A 20,725-nucleotide genomic window follows, 5' to 3' on the forward strand; every position below is an offset into this window, starting at 1 on the left:
GGCTTAGAATTAAGGATCGACGGCGAATATCTCAGCAACCTTCGATTTGCCGATGACATTGTTCTATTCAGCAACACTGCAGACGAGTTGCAACATCTGATAGAGGACCTTAACAGAGAGAGCGTAAGAGTGGGTTTGAAGATTAATATGCAGAAGTCAAAGATAATGATGAATAGCCAGGCAAGAGAACAAGAGTTCAGGATCGCTAGTCATCCTCTAGAGCCTGAAGGAGTACGTTTACCTAGGTCAATTACTCACAGGGGAAACTGATCATGAGACCGAAATCTGCAGATGGATGAAAATGGATTGGAGTGCATAATGGAGACATTGCCAGATCCTGACTGGAAGCTTACCACTATCATAGAAAAGAAATGTGTACAATCACTGCATTCTACCGGTGCTAACATATGGGGCAGAGACTTGGAGTTTGACAAAGCTCGAGAACAAGCTAAGGGCCGCGCAAAGAGCGATGGAACGAAAAATATTGGGCGTAACGTTAAGAGACAGGAAGAGAGCGGTGTGGATCAGTGAGTAGACGGGGATAGCTGATATCCTAATTGACATTAAGAGAAAAGATGGAGCTGGGTAGGCCATGTAATGCGTAGTATGGGTACCTGATGGAGCACTACAGTTACAGAATGGGTGCCAAGCGAAGGGAAGCGCAGTCTACGACGGCAGAAAATTAGGTGGGGTGATGAAATTTAGAAATCTGCAGGCGCAAGTTGGAATAAGTTGGCGCAGGACAGGAGTAATTGGAGATCGCAGGGAGAAGATACTTTCGTCCTGCAGTGGACATAAAATAGGTTGCTGCTGATGATGATGAATGCTCATACGAGCAGATGTTAGACAATTTTGATGTCGGATATATTATTAGCGAAGCTGGCCGGCCAATCGCAAGTAGCTCACACGAACGAAAAGCTTTGTGAACTGACCCCCTGATGTGTGTGCGAACCAAGTTGGGCTGCCTACGAGTGTAGCCGTCGCGCTGCTATTACAGTCCTGATCCGTCTGAGGCAATAGGACTTTCTCAATTTAAAACTAATTATTGCGACGTTCCCAATGAATCGTTATTCCGAAAACGACAGAGAAAACTGTCGAGTCAACTTTGGGATATTGTCATGGGGAGGTGGACTTATAATGGCTCAAATAATTAATGAATGGCCGGCGCAAGCGTGAGCAAGTGCAGTGCGCTTCAAGTACGCTTTCAACTAACACGCCCAAAGCATAAAGAAAAACTTGGGCTGCGTGCACGGCGACGCATGTGATTGAAGTTTCTTATTCATTCGAAGGTGCTTTGCAGGCATTCAGAAACAACAGGATACAAGATCTTTCCCTAGAGTAGCCATGTGAGACGGGCGATTACCAATGAGTCCGGTAAACATGCTGCTATGCTAGCGGGGAATTGAACGTCCGGAATGCCTGGGGGACTTTATTTTCTCGTTCTGTGTACCTCCAACACGCCATGAACACCAGGAGACGTTCAACGTAGGCGCCAGTGGCATCATTCAGTTTATTTAACTAAGGTTGAGTTTGAGCCATTTTGTTAACGCAAGCTCAAACGTTCAAGTAAAAGAAACGTTAGCCGTATTTGCAAACCTTTTCGTTCGTAAGTGTGTTTTGACATTGGCTGGCCGCCTTCGCTAATAATATATGCTGCATCAAGACTGGCTTGAATTGCCTCTTGTAAACTATTCTAGTGTAAGAGCTTTCTTTTTCTGTGAATACGGGCTCAGACTCGGTCGAAGCGAGTGAACGCACACACGCGCTTTGTGTGTCCACTCGCATTGTCGGTAGGAATTAGGCAACTGAGAAGCAGGATACGTAAACAACAGTTGAAGAACGAACACTACAGGAATAAAAAGAAAACGAACGATGATTTAGAAAGAGGCATACTTCGTGCGTATGAACACCTGCAGTTATTGATAAGTATTAAAGGTGCGCAGCACTGCGCATGAAGGGCAGATAGTGCTATACACACCAGAGTGCAGAAAAAAAAAAAAAACATGTTGTTCGTGTTCAAAGGCTTTCGATTTTGTTGAAGCTCATTTTTTGTTCTGAGGACTTATAGACTAGCTACAATGATTCGAGAATAGTTTTACGATGTCGGACAGGTTCTCTGCAGTACATTTGATTGTCGACGTCCCGTAGGTTGTAGCACGACGCGTTGCACACAGGCTTTGCAGTTTCTATCACGAAGAATGAGAGCTGGTGACGCTGAAACGTGGGAGACAGGACTATGGGTTACGCGGTCACAAGGATATAACTTTTACGTTTTGTATAGCTACCGCAAACTTGAGCCAAGCATTAAAAATATTCAAATGCCAAGTAGCTGGACAGAACCAAGGTAATGTTGTTTGTCGCCGCTTGGAGTTACTCAGACTATTTCTTTTGCATTCTGCCTGATTACTTAATTAGTCTGAAATAATTACTCAACTTCTGAAATATTTTAATTAAACGAAAACTACAAATTAAATTATACAACTTTCTGTTGCTCAATACGTACTATATAAAAATGTTTTTCCAAACATGAAAAGGCTCGCGAATGCACAAAAAATTGGCGTGCCACTGGCCGCTCAAGGCACTTTGCGTTTATTCGCGGACTTCTATCACGCTCGGAATAACACTTTTACGTAACACGTATTGACACTTCCTCGACTTTTGCATGTCGCTCGTCAGTTGCCCTGGTACCCAATGAGCGCAAATCTTGTAACGCAGGAGGTCCATGATGATGTGGTTCACTGAACCAGTGGGAATGGCGAGTGTTGTTGCGATCTCGTGTTGCTTGATCCTGCGATTGCCCCGAATCAACTCGTCCACCTGATGTTGATGATCCTCATCAGAGGTCGTTGCGGGCTGCCCACTTCGGTGCTGATTCTGGAGATTTGATGCGGCTGGATTTCGGTATTACACAGTCCTTGCACACCCGCGCACAGTGCTGATGTCAACACAGACATCCCCGTAAACTGCAGTCACAGGGCGATGAATGTTGATCGGCGCACAACCTTCCGCAGTCGGACATTCATTTACAGTCCGCTGCTTCAACCGGACGTGGCCACTGGATGCCATAGATTGATCGATTACTCTGGCACGAAGACAGATAGGAAGGTGAGGCAAGTGAGATTTTATAGCTTAAACATCAATGCATTAATGATAAAGAATTCAAAATTTTTGCAGTAATATTGGCAAAGTAGTGGGCTTAGAGGCATTACATTCTGAATCGCCCTTGTATTACTGAAACGGCGCAACAATCACAATGCGCGTTCGGTATAGTCTGGAACAGCAGAGCTCGCTAATCTAGAAGTCAAAATTCCATGCTCGACACTGTCATATGCTTCTGCAATATCTAAAGTTACCAAGGCTGGTACATCTTCTGAGAGTCCTGCGAATTAAACGCGGCTTTCCAAATCAACGTGAGCTAACCATATCGAACATTGAGGCCTGAATCCTATTTGTCTCGAGCACAGAATACCCTGGGAAGAAGTAAATTCACTGAGCCGGACATGAATGACTTTTTCTATTATTTTGTCTAGATTCGGTGTAAGCGCAATTGGTCGAATGTTATCCCGGACATATCTGAGATTTAAATTTTTAAGTAAAAGCAAAATTTTTGCATTCTTCAAGGAGTCCGGGATCCAAGTATATTGAATTGAACAGTTCACGATATTCAAAAGCTGATTAGGGAAAGAGTTAAATAACATTCTAATCATGGCTGTTGTGATACAGTCTGGTCCAGGAGCCGAATGATGTGCAGTTAAGATAATATCGTATAACTTCGTCATGGTTACTTCTACAAATTCATATGTCAGACTATTAAACCTCGTTGGTCTAGGACACCGCGAAGAAAAGCAGGCTTCAAGCCCTTTTTCGATATCATCTTGTGAATCCGCTGCTTCTTTGGGGGATAGGACAGCGGAATGTGACCATGGACTGTTCGATAGATTTTTAGTTCTGTAAAAACTTAAAAAGGGCCGATCTTCTTTCTGGTTTTGGCAAAGATGAATGCAGTCTGTTTTTTGTCCATCTTTAGCGATTGCCGCAGTTCTTTTAAACAGAGCTGCATAGAAGTTATAGTCAATGCAATTTTTCTTTGAATTATTATGTTCGAGACATTTCCACGCTTCTTTTCTTCGCCTATAAGTCTGTGCCCATGCTTCATTTCATTAGGATGTGTTCGACGGCGAGCTGCCATATATAACCGTAAACTGAGCGGGATGAAAGCAGAATTTAAAGCGATACCACCGAGTCAGCCCTCCGGTGTTCATCACTAGTGGTCAACGATCATACTCCTGAATTTATATCTGACTTGCAAGTTTTATCATTAATGAGTCGTCTTGGCCGTACAATACGAGTCTTACATGAAAGCATAATTTCAAATGTAAAGGGTAAACGATCGCGACTTGTTCCATTGTCAAAGGTCTCCTACGATGAACCGGACATTTGAGCAAAAGCTGGGAAATAGAGAAAGTCAGGTCTAATGCAGATGATAATTGCCAGCGTAGAAGAGTAATTCGACCTGAATTGGGACATTGTAAATTGTTATCATTCACCCAATTCAACAACCTGTTTCCACAAACATACGTTTTCATTTCCCCAGAAGTGTGGTGGGAATTAAAAGTCTCCTACCAGGAGCATTGCATTTGAACAAGTTCAGGACGGTGAGCCCAGGTGATGAGTGCACTTGACTCTGTTCGGGAAGTGCACATTAACCACTGTAAACGCAGCGCAACCAGGAAGTAAAAAATTAATCCCGCTAAATGTTCGCAATCATAACACACATGTTCAAAAGAGACAGTTGCTTTATGATACATTTTTGATTAAATAAATGCTAGCACCCCTCCGCCTCTACCAGGGCGATCTAAACAAAATGTAAGAAAATTAATAATAGTAAATAGCTGATGTGACGACAGCTATCATTCTTGAAGGAAAATAATTTCTGGGATTAGGTTATGAACTAGATGAAGTAGATTAACGTAACTGGAGAATAAAGAGCAGCAATTCTGTTTAAGAGCTCTTACTGATGCTACAGTGATCCTAGAATAGATGATTCCACCGCAGAACGCAACGCATCCCGCTCGTTGTGTTCACTGTTTTTTTTTCTTTTTTTTCTTTTTTTTTCGCCTGAGATTTAGGAGAATTCGTGGAAGACAGTGTGGAACTCTTGCGTCTATTGCTGATAGTTCCAATCCTCATGTGTCCAAATGAGTGACAGGGTCCCGCAGTCGCTGATAGCGAAATACACACGGATGTATCGTAGTCAATTTCTTTTTGACTGTCAAAGTTTGTCTCTCTTCAATGTTGACCAGAAATACCAGTTAAAGCGGGGGCAGCAGCAGAAGAATGCGATTGTAGGAGGCTGTTGAATTTGTCAATTAGCATCTCGGTAATACTTTCGGCAAACATGTTGAAAATTAGCTCTTTAACTACGGCATTGCCATGTCAACAGCTGTGGCTACTGCCGCCGAAACAGTGGCTTCTAGAGGTGTGGACTGACGGGATGCAGCGGCGGCGTAACCGACATCATACTCTTTAATTTCTGCTATTGTTGCCCCACGTGAACAGTGGTATTTCTCGCGGCGTCGCGTGGGACAGTTACAATCCGCAGCACTGTGTGATTCCTCGCACAAGCAACACTTTGGTGCGACTACGTCGCAGGCCGATGCGGAGTGAGAGCCGTCACATTTGCAGCATCTCATTGAAGATCTGCAGGCATTCGAACTGTGTCCATATCTCCAGCAGTTTCGGCACTGCATTGGTCTCGGTGCCAACGTCACCACGCGGAATAAATACGGCCATGCCTTCACCTCAGACGGGTGCGTTCAACCGGCAAACGAGACAATAACGCTCTCAGTAAAAACTCGTTTATCACCCACTGACATATTGTATCTTTAACAGCAACAACGTCAGCCGGAGAGAGCATCTTCAAGAAGGCCACAGGAGTGATATTTGTGGGTACGCCACAAACAATGCCTTTCACGCGTGCGAGATGAGGAGGCATGAAAGCGTGAACCGCGATGCTAGCGAATCTCGTGCAGTTAAGCAAATCATTGAGGCACTGAACATTAGACAACTTACACAGAATGCCAGTCTTTCCGAAACGCCCCACCTCCGAGATGTCAATGAAATTTTTTGTTATAGCACAAAGCTCCCCCTGGAAACTTTTCGACTCAGTCAACCGAGTGGTTCCACCATGTGTTGGAACGAGCTGCGGTATTCCCTCTCTTCCCAAGGAAATGCTCCAGAGGCACCGACTCAGTGGGATGGCTAACCGACCAGGGCGATCTCTGGCCGAAACCGGAGATGGGCATTTAAGGCCACTGGAAAGGAAATGAAAGAAAAAAAATACTTTAGCAAGAACAAAACACTACAATCAGTTAAAATATGGGCAATCCCCTCGGACACGAGACAAGAGGCACGTCTTCACAGCAGATGTAGATGTAGATGTAGATCCTTGTGACCTACTGGCACGTGCCCACTCTGGGTGATTGGCCGAGAATCGGGTAGGTTATGGTCAAGTGTAAAATACGTCAAAAACAGATTGGATCCACGTCTGCAACTTCGTCTTCCACCAGCGATACTACGAGCGGGAGCGACACTTTGCCGCCTGTGGCTCTGCGGGGCATTCACGAATGCCTATTCCTTACGTATTGGAATGGCCGGCTGCCCTACTTGTGACAACTGTGGCTGCGAGGAGACGATAAAGCACCTCCTCTGTAACTGTACCCGTTACAATGTGGCATAAAAAGGGCTCGCGATCGCACTAAAAAAACTGCAAAATCGCCCCTTGACAAAGGAAAAGTTGACAGTCACTGTAACATACGCTAAAGTGGATGAAGGCGAAAGCCTGCACGCTCACGAGGCATTCATTAAAGTACTTGGCATTCTCATTCGAATGCCTTGTTACTTCCAATTACACAGTTTTCCCCCTACCCAGATCATGGGTGGGAGTGTAAGGAGTGCCTTAATTAACTGTGCCCCAACTTCATCTTAACACCGAAGATCGTGGTTTTGACTCCCACCAATGGTCGTGGGTTCAACCATCAAGTTTGGTGCCACTGAATTTTGGTGCTATAATGGCGGACAGTCAATTTTTCGATAGCAGCGGAAAACGAATTTCTCGACCAATGATGCACTTAAGGCTTTCGCCTTAAACAGTTCTAGGACACTGGTCGAGACGGGTTCCGGCACTCAAGGCCTTAAGTGCTCGGCTAAAATTCTTAAGGGCTTGTGAATTGTGCGACTGACTTTGAAAGTTGTAGCGCGTAGCATCGCGGTATTGTGTGAATTCTTCTCACTTTATTTTTTATTTGTTTCTTCTCTCAACTTCTATTCCCACTAACTCTTTCCCCAGCACAGTGTAGCCAGACGGTACTTATACTGGCTAACCTCTCTCTCTTTCCTTCCCATTCTTTCTCTCTTTCTTGAACACATACACATACGAACGAGCACAGCTAAGATAAAAGGATATTAAATGACGGTGAGCACAATATAAAGCGTTCCGTAGTTAGGCATGTAATTTATATTTATTTTTTCGTGGCAGGATTGGTGCGCTACGAGCACGAGCTACTGAGATAAAACATATACAGCTCGCCTGCCCACACTTCGACAATGGGGTACATCTTGTTGTGCGTGTATATGTGTGCGTGTAAGACAAAGGTTCTGAAAGAGGAGTACAGTTTCCCCATGCATTGTGCGCAGCTTGCTAGCCTCGTTAGCTCCTTGGCAGCTCAGGCAGCTTTCTCTTTGCTTCACTTAGTTACTGTTGGCTATCTGGTGAGCTGTATGCGATGGTCGAAGAGAAAAATACGCATAATGCTACCGTATTTTCTCGAGCCTAACCACCTCTCCACCTATTCCCTCCTTTGTTTTCTCGCCTTATTTTGGGACGGAAGAAAAAAAAAGATGTGCGAATGAAATAATAGTGAAACGTCTCAAACACGCTCAACGAAGAAAAAAAAAATTGTTATGGGACATCGATATACAGCAGCAGTGACTGGAGATGGTTGCGATGAACGCGAACTGTAGTATACGGTATGCCTTGCTGCGCAGCACTTTCCTTCGTGTTCAATTTATTTTATTGCGATAGCAATTATATAGACACTCCAGGCATATTTTGCCATCGTCTTTGCCGTCGCCGTGATGTTCCGTATAAAGTCCAAAGGCGATAACACAGTCGCCGCGCGCCATATGCTATATGTACGAATGAAAGCGTGCGAGGGTGAGCCGATGATCGCGGCTCACTCTCGCGCGCTCAAGGAAGGAAAGCGGGGAAGAAGCGCAGCGTCTTCCGTCTCTCACAAGGAATCGGGGGAAAGTAAGGTAGGGGGGTGGGCATTGTAATTCGGCAGCTTCTGTGAGACGCGGCCCCGCGGGGTTGCGCGTGATTTATCTCGAAAGCGATCTACTTTGGGGGCACAGTCTAGGTTGTATAAGGGGACATTGCGCTAGCGCGTAAAGAAGGACACGGGCAGGAACATGAAAAAAGACACACCAAACGCTAGTGTGTCTTAGTGTGTCTTTTTTCACACTAGCGTTCAGTGTGTCTCTTTTCATGTTCCTGTCCGTGTCCTTTTTTACGCGCTAGTGCAATGTCATCTTATACGAATAACCACCAACTAGCCCAGCTTTCTGCCTTAAGAGTCTAGGTTGGCCGAGGGCTCGTGGCTTTGCGTGTGCTGCGTTCAAGCCACTCAGTTTGTGTTGAAATTATAGACAGCACGAAGGTCACTTCGCTCGCTGCTGCTGCCGCGCTTCCTCAGGCCAGCGTTTTGACAGTGAGTGTCCGCGGTCATCGAGTGCGATGTGTGCACGTTTGCCTGTGCGCGCTGCTTGTTAATATTGTTAGTAAGCGAGTATTTACAAGTTTATACGGCCAATAAAACTACTATCCTTACTTACTATGGCTGTCTACTAATTTGCTATCGCAATCGATGCTTCGCCTTTCAGGCGAAACTGAGACCTTTTTTCAATGTTTTCAACTGTTTATTTGGCGTTCTTTACTGCAAAAATAAAACTTATATGTGGAACTCGTGGTGGTGTGCCCCGTGCGAACCCCTCGCGACAGCAGTGCTTGATTTTTCAGGACAGCGGAATTCACTCGCTCCAGCAGTGCAGTGGTTACAACAATTACGGCGCATCGCTCCTCTAGTTGGCTTGCCATGTTCTATTCGCGAACTCATAACTTTTTATCTGCATGTCTCCTCTTGAGCGTCCTCAAAGCTTTGCTAGTTACCGCAGTTGAAGTTTTCTTTCTTGTTTCTGAGTTTTTCCTTTATTTTCCGTTGATTTTTGAAACTTTACTTACCCTAGGTAATTATGAAACGATGAAGTGAAAACACAAAGGTTGATTCCTTGGAGATTTCTAAAAAACCTTTCTGCCATGGAGCCGAACAGGCATGGCTGAATTGAGAATCGCGCGAACGCCGTCTAGATGTCCGTAATTATCGGCATATACTGAGCCCATCTCACTCGACTTTCACGTACAAACTGTGCCGTGAGTCGAATAGATTGCCTGTGGAGCGCGCCGACTGCAGGAGATTGCGTCTTTGTCTTTATTAACCCAATGCATTTCCTAACTCTCGGGCTGCCCTATATGCTTGTAATATTTCACGTCTTGACCAATAATCGTTATAAGACGTACGCGTCACAAACATCCAGAAAACGCTAATTATTTTCAAATATATATTCGTTATGGCTTAGAGCGGCTCTGAAACAATTTTGACGATTTTGTATAAACGTACTGACTCTTTAGGTTAGGTTGTTTTGAGTATTAGGTGACGCATCTAAGTGCTCCGCATAAACTGTTTAATTTATTATAAGGCTTTAAGAATGTACATCGCTACGGATCGCATCACGCCATTCCGCGGCGTTTTCAGCCGCACCTGACCAAGTGAGGCGAGGTGACCATATGACGCCAGTCGGGCGAGCTATCTGACTGGCTGCCCAGGGCACGTCATCGATAATTTTTCCAACTTTATGGTGAATAAATGTTCGTAATATTTGGAATGTTAATTTGTTTCTATAAAAAAGAAGGTGTTAGAGAATGCACAAGGACAGTTTATCGCTACACTCAATCACTTCCGGCACACAGCAAGTGTCGTCTGCTTGTGTTACAACGTGCTCCGTGTTGACGCGAGCTGCGCGGTCTGTGTTGGTCTCGATCTGTCTTTTCGTGAGCACCATGGTTCGCCCTTGTTACGTTGTGGGCTGCAAACAGAGCGATTGGCGACATGTCAAGCTGCGACACCGTGTGGTCCCTCTGGAAGGCAAACATGCGAGCGGAGTGCCTTCAGCGCTTGTTGTCGATAGCTGATCGGCTCCAGAATTAATGCGTTTGCAGCCTACACTTCACGCCGAAGTATTAGTACCACAATATATAGAGTTTCAGCGTGTCCGGTATTCTGGGATACGCAAGCGTAAGCAGACTGGGCTAGCGCGTTTCACGGGATGCGCGATGCGCAAACGTGAACGATCTGCACGCTGCAGCCAATTGGTGGCAAAGAGCTCAACCAAACACAGAACTAATATAGCAGTAACGAAGTGTATTATACTTTACTGTTCGTGTAAATTCTTGGCAGGAGCGTAATCGTGAACACGTTATTTTTGTAAATGTTTAAAATGTTTTTTACACTTGGTTACAGCAATATTATTTCTTTGTTTGGCTGGTTAAGTTCTGTGCCACCAGGTGGCTGGACTGTGCAGACCAATCAGGACGCTCACGTACGTCTACGTTAAAGCTGCTTAATCAGAGAAATAATATTATGGGGGCGGGGGAGGGGGCTTTAGTTTACGCCTCCACCCGTGCGTCAAAACGCCCAGCTCGCCTGTGGTTACCTGAATACCGGACACGGTGGGCGCTACGACAGAATGCTCGCAACGGACGCTGCTTGAATAGCTCTCGCTTGGGATCGACTGCCAGGCGGCTGGCGGAGAGGTTGGAGAGGCATCACGCGCTGGCTCCAAGACAGCCGGAAGTAGACGACACAACGTCCCATCATGGCGCAGAGCCAGCGAAGGCGGAGCTTAGCCCCGACCACTCGGCGAACGAGTTGAGGTGAAAAAGCATGGCTCGTCCCTAACTCCCTTAATATATATGAGATGCTTCACACAAATTGTGGGGTGAATGTTTTACTGTGGCTGTAGCCTACGCGCCTACATAATTTGTCCCAACCGTTTCAGCAGCGCCTTAATTCTCGAGAAATTAATTCTCGAATCCGCGGTGCTATGAATTCATTCATTCATTTGTTCATTTGATTTACTGATCAACGGAAGAGCCACTTCTTAGCAGTCCTGTTCGTACCGTCCATAAAGAGGCGAGACCTTGAGTCCTTTCTTTTACGCGTTGATGAAGGCAGGTCCACTTTTAGAAACGCGGACTCTGAGCCGTTACTCTTTATGTTTTTGCTGATACCATACTAATTTTCAGTATGCGTCACATAAGTTCGCGTCCGGGGTGCGTGCTATAGTGTGGTGCGCTCGCAGTTTCGGTCTTTGCAACTGTGCTGGAGGCTGAGCAAGAATGTGGTGGTGCAGGCTTCGACCACCCGTGCCGTGTGCAGTACCGAGTGGTGCTGGGTGAGGGCGACAGGCGCGTCGATTCTGGCGTACTGGACCAGATCTCGGACCTCTCTGGCCGCATTCGGGGCTTTTCTCTGGGCGCTGCCGGCCCCGCTGACCTGGTGCGCCGCGGCACACTCAGGCTCCAGCTGCACATGCTGTCCGCCAACGCCATCTCGGAGGCCAAGGTGCGTTCAAGGTGTAAAAGCTTCTGCGTGCTCGTCACTAATTTTGCGCGCATTCTTCCTGTTTTGGTCTTCACCCTCCATAGCGAAGTCACAATGTACATGTTACACTTTAAAAACATATTCGCAATCTGTGATGCCTATGATACTGGTTTACAGCTGTCTCACATTAATAGAACAATTTAGCTTAGCCCTTTGATCGACTGTTCCGCTAAGAAATTTGGTACTTACCTCCAGCAAGAAGAGTCGTATTGGTTTTGCCTTTCTGAGGGATAAGCGTAGATGTATCGGCAGAACGCGATTACCCTCGCTAATAAACGGCATAGACGGCACGGAACGCCTATTTGCGTTTTATTCGGTCAATTTTTTTGAACTCGTTTCTTTCGACCGCCGCTTTCGAGCGCGAATTGGATGCATATAAAAACGTGTGTGTGTGCGTGTGTGTGTGCGTGTGTGTGCGCGTGCGCGTGTGCGTGTGCGTGTGCGTGTGCGTGTGCGTGTGCGTGTGTGTGTGTGTGTGTGTGTGTGTGTGTGTGTGTGTGTGTGTGTGTGTGTGTGTGTGTGTGTGTGTGTGTGTCCAGTTCGCGTTTCTTCAGCCGTCCTTGCATTTTTACTAAATATACGATTGTGGGCTTTTCCCGTCGCTGTTTCCATACGGGCGAAAGTGTGGTTCCCGCAGGTGTCGGCGACTGCAAGCCCGCTGGCTGGTGTGGAGCCGTGCGCGCCCGCAACGGCAAACTGCTACGACCGGGACAAGCAGGCGTGGTGCGTCGAGGCTGACATGGAGGGCGAGCGATTACGATTGAAGCTGTACTACGCGGAGCTGCAGCACATCCCCGTGGGCCACCTACGCTACGTGGCCTGGAACGCGTACCTGGTGCGCCGCCAGCCGGGCTCCGGGGCGCGCGAGAGCGTGCTCGCGCTGCGCGCTCCGCACTCCAGCTACTACGTGCACGACGGCATGGACGTCGCCGTGGTCATGGACACCGACGTCACCGTGCGGCAGGTGCCATGACTCGTTCAAGCTCTTTTGGCTTCACGGTGACGCGCATGTTACTGTCCGCGGTCATCACTGCGTTTTGAATCATAGCAACTACTTCTTAATTTTGAATATAGGCTTTGGTCCCATGAGATCGCAAGTGCAAATGCCACACACTGCCTCCATGCCGGTCGTTACATCAGTAGCCTTGCCGACGCTCTCCCGCCCACGCGACCGCCGATTGCATACGTTCTCCGGCATCGGCCCAGTTTACTATACAATGTCTCCGGGATCGGCCCATTTTAGTATTACACTGTCTCTGGGATTGGCGCAGTTTACTCGACGAGAAACCGACGGAGTAGCCACGCCAAACCTTAGTAGATCGAGGATCGAAATAAAGCTTCGCTTAAAAGAAGTTATGATTTTCAAGGCGGATATTTGCTGCAGTGAGGATATTTCAGTACCTTTTGTTGTTTCATTTCATAATTCCGCACAAAACAGAGTCTCTCACTGGCGCGTCTCTTGCGTCAGTACGGATAGGTATTCAAGACGATTCGTCTCGCGACCACTTCGCTGTCTACAGACCAGCTATTTAAAGATGTTCGAGAGGTACCCATAGTGAAACTAAACAATATTCAATTAAAGGAGTACGTCGGGGCGGATCCGTAGGACCCCATCGCCACAGAGCCACTAACAACGGTGGAACTGAAGAGAGCTAACCGGATAAAATTCTGGTTTGCTGCCTTGCACTGGGGGAATGGTAAGGAGAAATTAAAGACGGAAAGAACAGTGGAGAGAAAAAGCAAACAAACGGAAAAAAAAATAGGGAAGGTCGTGAACGTCCATAAGAACGACAGCCTCTCCAGTAGGATGAGAAAAACGAGAACAAGGTAAAAGCGGGAGCCAATGTTTCGACAAGTGGACTTGTCTTTTTCAAGGCGACATATGGTTCCCTCGGCACAGTATATATAGGTCGGGTTCTTCTAAATGGGAGATAAGGTAAGGCGGGTGGGTGAGGCAACGACCGAAGGTGTGTTAGCGGCGAAGGTGTAGAATTCAGAATAAAGGGGTGCTATATACATGGGCGTGTGTCAGCTGGCGTGTCAATGACCATGTGCGTAGCACCCCTTTATTATCTGATTCGCTGGAGGTCAGTGGGCTATCGTCTCTGTGAAAGTTAACAAAAGGAACGGCATAAAACTGTGCTCGTGAAAAAAATTACTGAAATGGAATAGATATATACACAGAAGAAAAAAGAAAGGAAGGGGAAAAAACGCTAAGCAACCAAATGAAATTTTTTTTGACAAAAAGAGGCACTTGGTCGGTCGTCTGGCAGTTAGGCGAGATAGTGGGGAGGTGTGCGAGCAAGGTGCCTGACGTGTGCTTTGAACGCTTCCATAACAATGTGAATATTGGCTGGGTAATCATGCGCAATTTCAATGGTTTCGGATGCTGATGTACATCGTGGCAGCCCTAGGCAATGCCTAAGCGCCTGGAACTGAGCACTTTCGAGTGTACGGATATTACTTCTACAGGTATTGGTCAGAACTGCCAAGCTGCACCTAAGATACTCGAGGCGACATATAGAAACAGCGTACCGGACGCTGTTTCCGATATGTCACCAGTAAGGCCGCAAGTGCGGACACCATTACGGTAGCGCAACTTCGCAGCCTCTTGAACAAGGATCTCGAGTTTGACCTGCGGAGATCGAGGTGCCTTCCCGCGCTTCATCCCCCAGCTCGTGCGTGGCGCTTAGATCAATCTCTGCTAACGGCCGCCCTCGTGGCATTATGACGGAGATGGCTAGCCCTCCGGGGCTAATTTTCCGCGCGAACTGTGTTTCTTCTTGCCGGCGTCGAGGCACCCCGTGAGCGCACGTCACCGGGACGCGCCCTGGTTGTCCTCCCGAGTGTCGGCTCCCGTGCGCCCTCTCCACCCGAGCTCGCGATCTCTTCCGCTGAGCACGTCATCGTCGCGGCAGATGCTCACAGGCCCGCAACGAGTTGGTTCCATATGCGCCATCGCATAAGAAATACCATACCATACCATACCTTTGCCGCTGCTCTACGCTTGTTGGCTCTGCCATTAAAAGCCATCTGTAAATAGCCCTACGCTTCTTTCTTCCCGTAACATCACTGGTGGAGTTACTGGGCAATCACTTGTGCAAGACGGAGCTTCGCAGCGGACGTAACGTGGCCGCCATGTCATCCAAAGGAGAGTCTTCAATCACAGTCCCGTCGTCCCCACCGACGCTCATCCTGGCCCAGCCTCGCGACCCTGTCATGTTTTCCGGCATTGACAAAGCTGACGTTGATGACTGGTTGCAGAATTACGGACGGGTCAGGGCACACAACAGGTGGGATAACACGCTTATGCTGGCTAATATAGTATTCTACCTACAGAAAACAGCACGGGTTTGGTTCGAGACGCACGAAGAAGAGATTACACGTTGGGACCAGTGCATACAGAAGCTTCGAGACTTGTTCGGTGAGCCCGTCGGCCGCCAACGTGCTGCTAAGAAGGATCTTGGGACCCGTGCACAGATGTCCACTCAATCTTACGTGGCGTGCATCCAGGACGTCCTCGCTCTTTTCCGCAAGGTGGATAATAATGTGGGAGAGGCAGACAAGGTCAGCCACGTTTTAAAAGGCATTGCGGACGACGAGTTTAACCTGCTTGTTTACAAGAATATAACAACGGTCAATGCGACCATTAATGAATGTCGCCGCTTTGAAGACCCGAAGAGCCGCCGCATAGTTCAACAGTTTATGCGTCTACCCAATACCGCAGCTTCATCGACGTGCGAAGACATTTGTCTACTGCGTGAGCCCATATCCTCCGAGAACGTCGTACGTATCGTCCGGCGAGAAATCGAAGCAGCGTCTCCTGCCACGCCAGTGACGCAGTGCTTTGAAGATTCGCGGCCGCTCGTGTCTCTCATCCAGTCGGTCATTCGTCAAGAACTTGCCAATATGGGTCTTCCGTCCATCTGCTCCGCCAACCATCCTCACTTCGCTTCGTCTGCTGCCTCTGCCTCTGTTCATCGGAGCGAATACGGTCCATATCCGTGCTATCGTAACCCGGCAGAATGACGCACACATGATGATAGACCCACCTGCTTTTATTGTGGACGTGTGGGCCACATCTCTGGCCACTGCCGAAGTTCCTGGTCAGCCTAATCTCTACCAAACTTTCCCGCCTACCGCCGTTCCGCAGTGAATCCTCGCCGACCTGCACTCTCCACCGAGGTTGAAGAGACACCTGACAACGCTCGAGCCACTGCAACTAGCCGCTCGCCATCACCACACAGTCGCCGCTCCTGTCCGCCCAGCTGCGTCGCTCCCCGTCCCCAGCTTACCGTCGCCGTTCTCCGACGGGAAACTAACTGGGGCAGCTCCTGGAGGTGACGCTGCTCTAGCACTCCGGCCTGAAATTCCTCTGCTCACCCTGCCTACTGATCGCAACCTTCTGGACGTGGACGTGGATGGTTTACCCGTTACAGCACTCGTCGACACTGGAGCGGAAATTGCCATCATGGGTGCGGAGCTTCGAGCGCGCTTGAAGAAAGTACTAACTCCTGCTCCGACTCGACTGCTCCAGGTCGCCGACGGTGGAACTCCGGCGGTGCTTGTAAGGTGTGCTGCACGTGTGAGTGTCGCAGGCCGCCACACGTCCGTTTTGTTTAGTGTGCCGGTGTTGTACAACTTGACCTACCCCTTCCTGTTGACCTTCCTGCCCAAGCTCCAACTCAACTTTGGTCTGCGGTTTATATTCGCCTCCCGTCTCTAGCAGCAACCTGCATCATTGTTTTAGCCTGCCCACCTGTACCTGACGGAGACTATGTCCTTACTCCCGTGACTTCAGTCCTGCTTTCTCACAATGTCTCCTTGCCACACACCATCGTTTCTGTAGCGGACAATCAGACATGTCTTCCCATCCTAAATTTCAGACAGTGCCCACAAGTACTTCCTCGGGGCATGTCCCTTGCCACATTGTCACCGGCGCACGAATGCCACATTTCCGCTCTACCTGCTGTGTCATCTTCTACCAGTGCTCATTCTGCGCCTTCTGCATCTGCCCCGACCAACGACTTTACAAAAATTATTGCACCGGACCTATCAGCCCAACAAGCCGCAGAGCTCCGTGGCCTCCTCGAGTCGTACGCCGACATTTTCGACCGGAACAATCGCCCTTTGGGTCAAACTACGGTCGTGAAGCATCGTATAAATACCGGCGATGCAGCGCCTGTTCGCCGACGCCCATATCGTATGTCTCCCTCTGAGCAACAAGTTATCCAGAGCGAGGTTGACAAAATGCTTGCCAAAGGGATTATTAAACACTCTTCCAGCCCGTGGTCTTCCCCTGTTGTTCTCGTCAAAAAGAAGTATAACAGCTGGCGATTCTGCGTTGACTATCGCCATGTAAACACGATCACCGAGAAAGATGTATATCCACTTCCCCGCATTGACGACGCTCTGGATGGTCTCCACGGTGTCACTTATTTTTCATCGATAGGCCTTCGCTCTGGATATTGGCAAATTTCCGTGGATGAAATGGACCGTCAAAAGACCGCATTCACCACAACAGAAAAACTATCAGTTCAGGGTAATGCCGTTTGGCTTGTGCAATGCCCCGGTGACCTTTGAACGGATGATGCACATGGATGATGGATGGACATGAATGATGGATTGCGTGGCTTGAAATGGTCCATCTGTTTGTGCTACTTGGATGACGTCATCGTATTCTCTTCAACTTTTGCGACCCATCTTGAAAGACTTTCATCTGGTCTTTCTGTTTTTCGCACCACTGGCTTGCAGCTCAACTTGTCCAAGTGCCACTTCGGTCACCGCCAAATAACCACGCTCGGACATATCGTCGATTCGTCAGGCATTCGCCCCTGCCCCGCTAAAGTTCATGCTGTGCAGAATTTCCCCATACCAACTTGTGTCAAAGATGTTCGAAGCTTTCTTGGCCTTTGCTCTTACTTCCGCAGATTTGTGGAAAATTCTGCCCATATTGCTCGTCCCCTGACTGACCTCCTCGAGGAAGACGTTCCTTTCTGCTGGGGCTCTGAACAAGCGCCTACTTTCTCGCAGCTCATCACGCTGCTCACCACACCTCCTGTTCTCGCCCATTCTGACGCCTCCGCTCCGACTGAAATCCGCACTGACTCCAGTGGCTACGGCATCGGCGCAATTTTAGATCAACGCCAATGTGGGCACAACCGCGTTATCGCCTACGCCAGCCGCCTCCTCTCTCCAGCCGAGCGCAATTACTCGATTACCGAACGCGAGTGTCGCGCCCTCATTTGGACGGTGGGCAAGTTCCGACCCTACTTGTATGGTCGACCATATACAGTTACAACCAATCACCACGCCCTTTGTTGGCTTTCTTCCCTCAAGGATCCCACCGGACCCCCGTTGCTGGGCCCTACGGCTGCAGGAATACACATACACTGTGGTCTACAAATCGGGTCGTCTACATCAGGACGCCGACTTCCTGCCTCGTCATCCCGTCGATGCACCGGACGGTTTAGTGGATGTCGCACCGATCTGCGTTCTTTCGGCCTCCGCCTTGAAAGACATTGGTGGTCAACAACACGCGATGAATCATTACGACACATTATCGAACGCCTGCTCTCCGATCCGTCTTACCCATCCCTCCAGGTGTTCGTGCTACAAAGTGGCATCCTGTATCGCCGCAACACGCACCCCGACGGACCCGAGCTCCTCGCCGTCATTCAGTCGCATCTTGAACAGGTTATGCTCCAGCAACTGCACGACGTTCCCACCACTGGACACCTTGGCGCCACTCGGACCTATGACCGAATTCGGCGACGGTTTTTCTGGCCCCGTCTCAATCGCCCCGTCCGGCGCTATGTTGCCACGTTTGAGTCGTGTCAACACCGGAAAAGACCCGCTGTGCATCCTCCTGGCCTGCGTCAGCCTTTGGATATACTGACACGTTGGCGTTGATCTTCTCGGGCCATTCCCAATATCAAATGATGGAAATAGGTGGATTGCCGTCGCTACCGACTATACAACTCGCTATGCCATCACTAGAGCCCTACCGACCGGTTGCGCTACAGACGTCGCTGAATTCTTGCTTCACGACGTTATCTTGCACCACGGTGCACCTTGTCAATTTCTCACCGATCGCGGCACATACTTTCTTGCCAAAGTCATATTGGACTTAGTTCAATCACGTGCCACTAAACACAAGCTTACTACCACTTACCATCCTCAAACTAACGGTCTTACAGAACGCCTAAACAGCACATTAACTAACATTCTAGCAATGTATGTTTCCTCCGATCATTGCGACTGGGAGACTGTTCTACCATTTGTCACGTTCGCTTACAATTCCTCGCGCCACGACACAGCTGGCTACTCACTCTTCTATCTCCTCTTCGGCCGCGAGCCCACTTTTCCTTTCAGGACTCTCATTTCGACCACACTCGACTCGCCGACAGAGCACACTCGGGATGTCATAGCCACAGCGACCCAAGCACGCCAGATTGCCCTCATTCGTCCTGCTTCACAGACACGCCAGAAGTGCCGTTACGACCAGCACCATCACGACGTGGAGTACGAACCAGGTGCTCTTGTGCTAGTTTGGTCTCCAACTCGGCGTCTTTGTCTTTCCGAGAAACTCCTCTCGCGATACTACGGCCTTTACCGCATCCTTCGCCATGTGACCCCTGTCACATGTGAAGTGTCTCCACTGAATGACACCATGCCTTCACCTTTCTCTCACATCATCCACGTCAGCCGTCTCAAACCGTACCTTTCTCGGACCGATGAGCCGCACCAATAAGATGCTTTTTCCGACGGCGCTGATGTCACAGTCTGTAATGTGGGAAAAAGAGGACGCTGATGGTGGTCATGATATTGCCGGCTTTGTCCCTTAACGCATACGTCTGATTCTTGCCTATTCCTAGTTTCTTCTTGACTGCTTTTAGGCTTCCTCTATTCCTGAGAGCATGACAATTCTATCCATATTATACTTCCTTATGTCAGCTGTCTTACGCTTGTTGATTAACTTGGAAAGTTCTGCCAGTTCTATTCTAGCTGTAGGGTTAGAGGCTTTCATACATTGGCGTTTCTTGATCAGATCTTTCGTCTCCTGCGATAGCTTACTGGCATCCTGTCTAACGGAGTTACCACCGACTTCTATTGCACAATCCTTAATGATGCCCAATAAATTGTCGTTCATATCTTCAGCACTAAGGTCCTCGATCTTCCTGAGCTAAAGCCGAATACCTGTTCTGTAGCTTGATCCGGAATTCCTCCATTTTCCCTCTTATCGCTAACTCATTGATCTGCTTCTTATGTACCAGTTTCTTCCGTTCCCTCCTCAAATCTAGGCTAATTCGAGTTCTTACCATCCTATGGTCACTGCAGCGCACTTTGCCGAGCACGTCGACATCTTCTATGATGCCAGGGTTAGCGCATAGTACGAAGTCTATTTAATTTCTAGTCTCGCCATTCGGGCTCCTCCACGTCCACTTTCGGCTATCCCGCTTGCGCAAGAAGGTATTCATTATCCGCATATTATTCTGTTCTGCAAACTCTACTAATAACTCTCCCCTGCTATTCATAGAGCCTATGCCATATTCTCCCGCTTACTTGTCTCCAGCCTGCTTCTTGCCTACCCTGGCATTGAAGTCGCCCATCAGTATATTGTATATTGTTTTGACTTTACCCATCGCCGATTCCACGTCTTCATAGAAGCTGTCGACTTCCTGGTCATCATGACTGGAAGTAGGGGCGTAGACCTGTACGAGCTTCAATTTGTACCTCTTATTAAGTTTCTGGATTGAGATAAGAGACCTGGATTGGGAAGAATTGGGGATAAATGTTAATGCAGAATACCTTAGTAACTTGCGATTCGCTGATGATATTGCCTTGCTTAGTAACTCAGGGGACCGATTGCAATGCACGCCCACTGACCTGGAGAGGCAACGCAGAAGGGTTTGTCTAAGATTAATCTGCAGAAAACTAAAGTA

General features: G+C 48.3%; 1 protein-coding gene across 2 annotated transcripts in view; it reads left to right on the forward strand.

The window, feature by feature from the left end:
• The window catches only part of LOC126546208 (uncharacterized), a 360,532-nt gene that overhangs the window by 324,825 nt on the left and 14,982 nt on the right, over nt 1–20,725 (forward strand). For both annotated transcript variants that reach the window (XR_008608796.2, XM_050194359.2), the window contains exons 6-7: nt 11,530–11,741; nt 12,418–12,744. Coding sequence is in view for 1 of the 2 variants with exons in the window: in XM_050194359.2 (XP_050050316.1) it covers nt 11,530–11,741; nt 12,418–12,744 (539 nt within the window). In the remaining variant the exon portion in view is untranslated. The remainder of the gene's footprint in view (nt 1–11,529; nt 11,742–12,417; nt 12,745–20,725) is intronic.

The sequence above is a fragment of the Dermacentor andersoni genome, chromosome 1 (genome assembly GCF_023375885.2).
Source record: "Dermacentor andersoni chromosome 1, qqDerAnde1_hic_scaffold, whole genome shotgun sequence".
NCBI lineage: Eukaryota > Metazoa > Arthropoda > Arachnida > Ixodida > Ixodidae > Dermacentor > Dermacentor andersoni.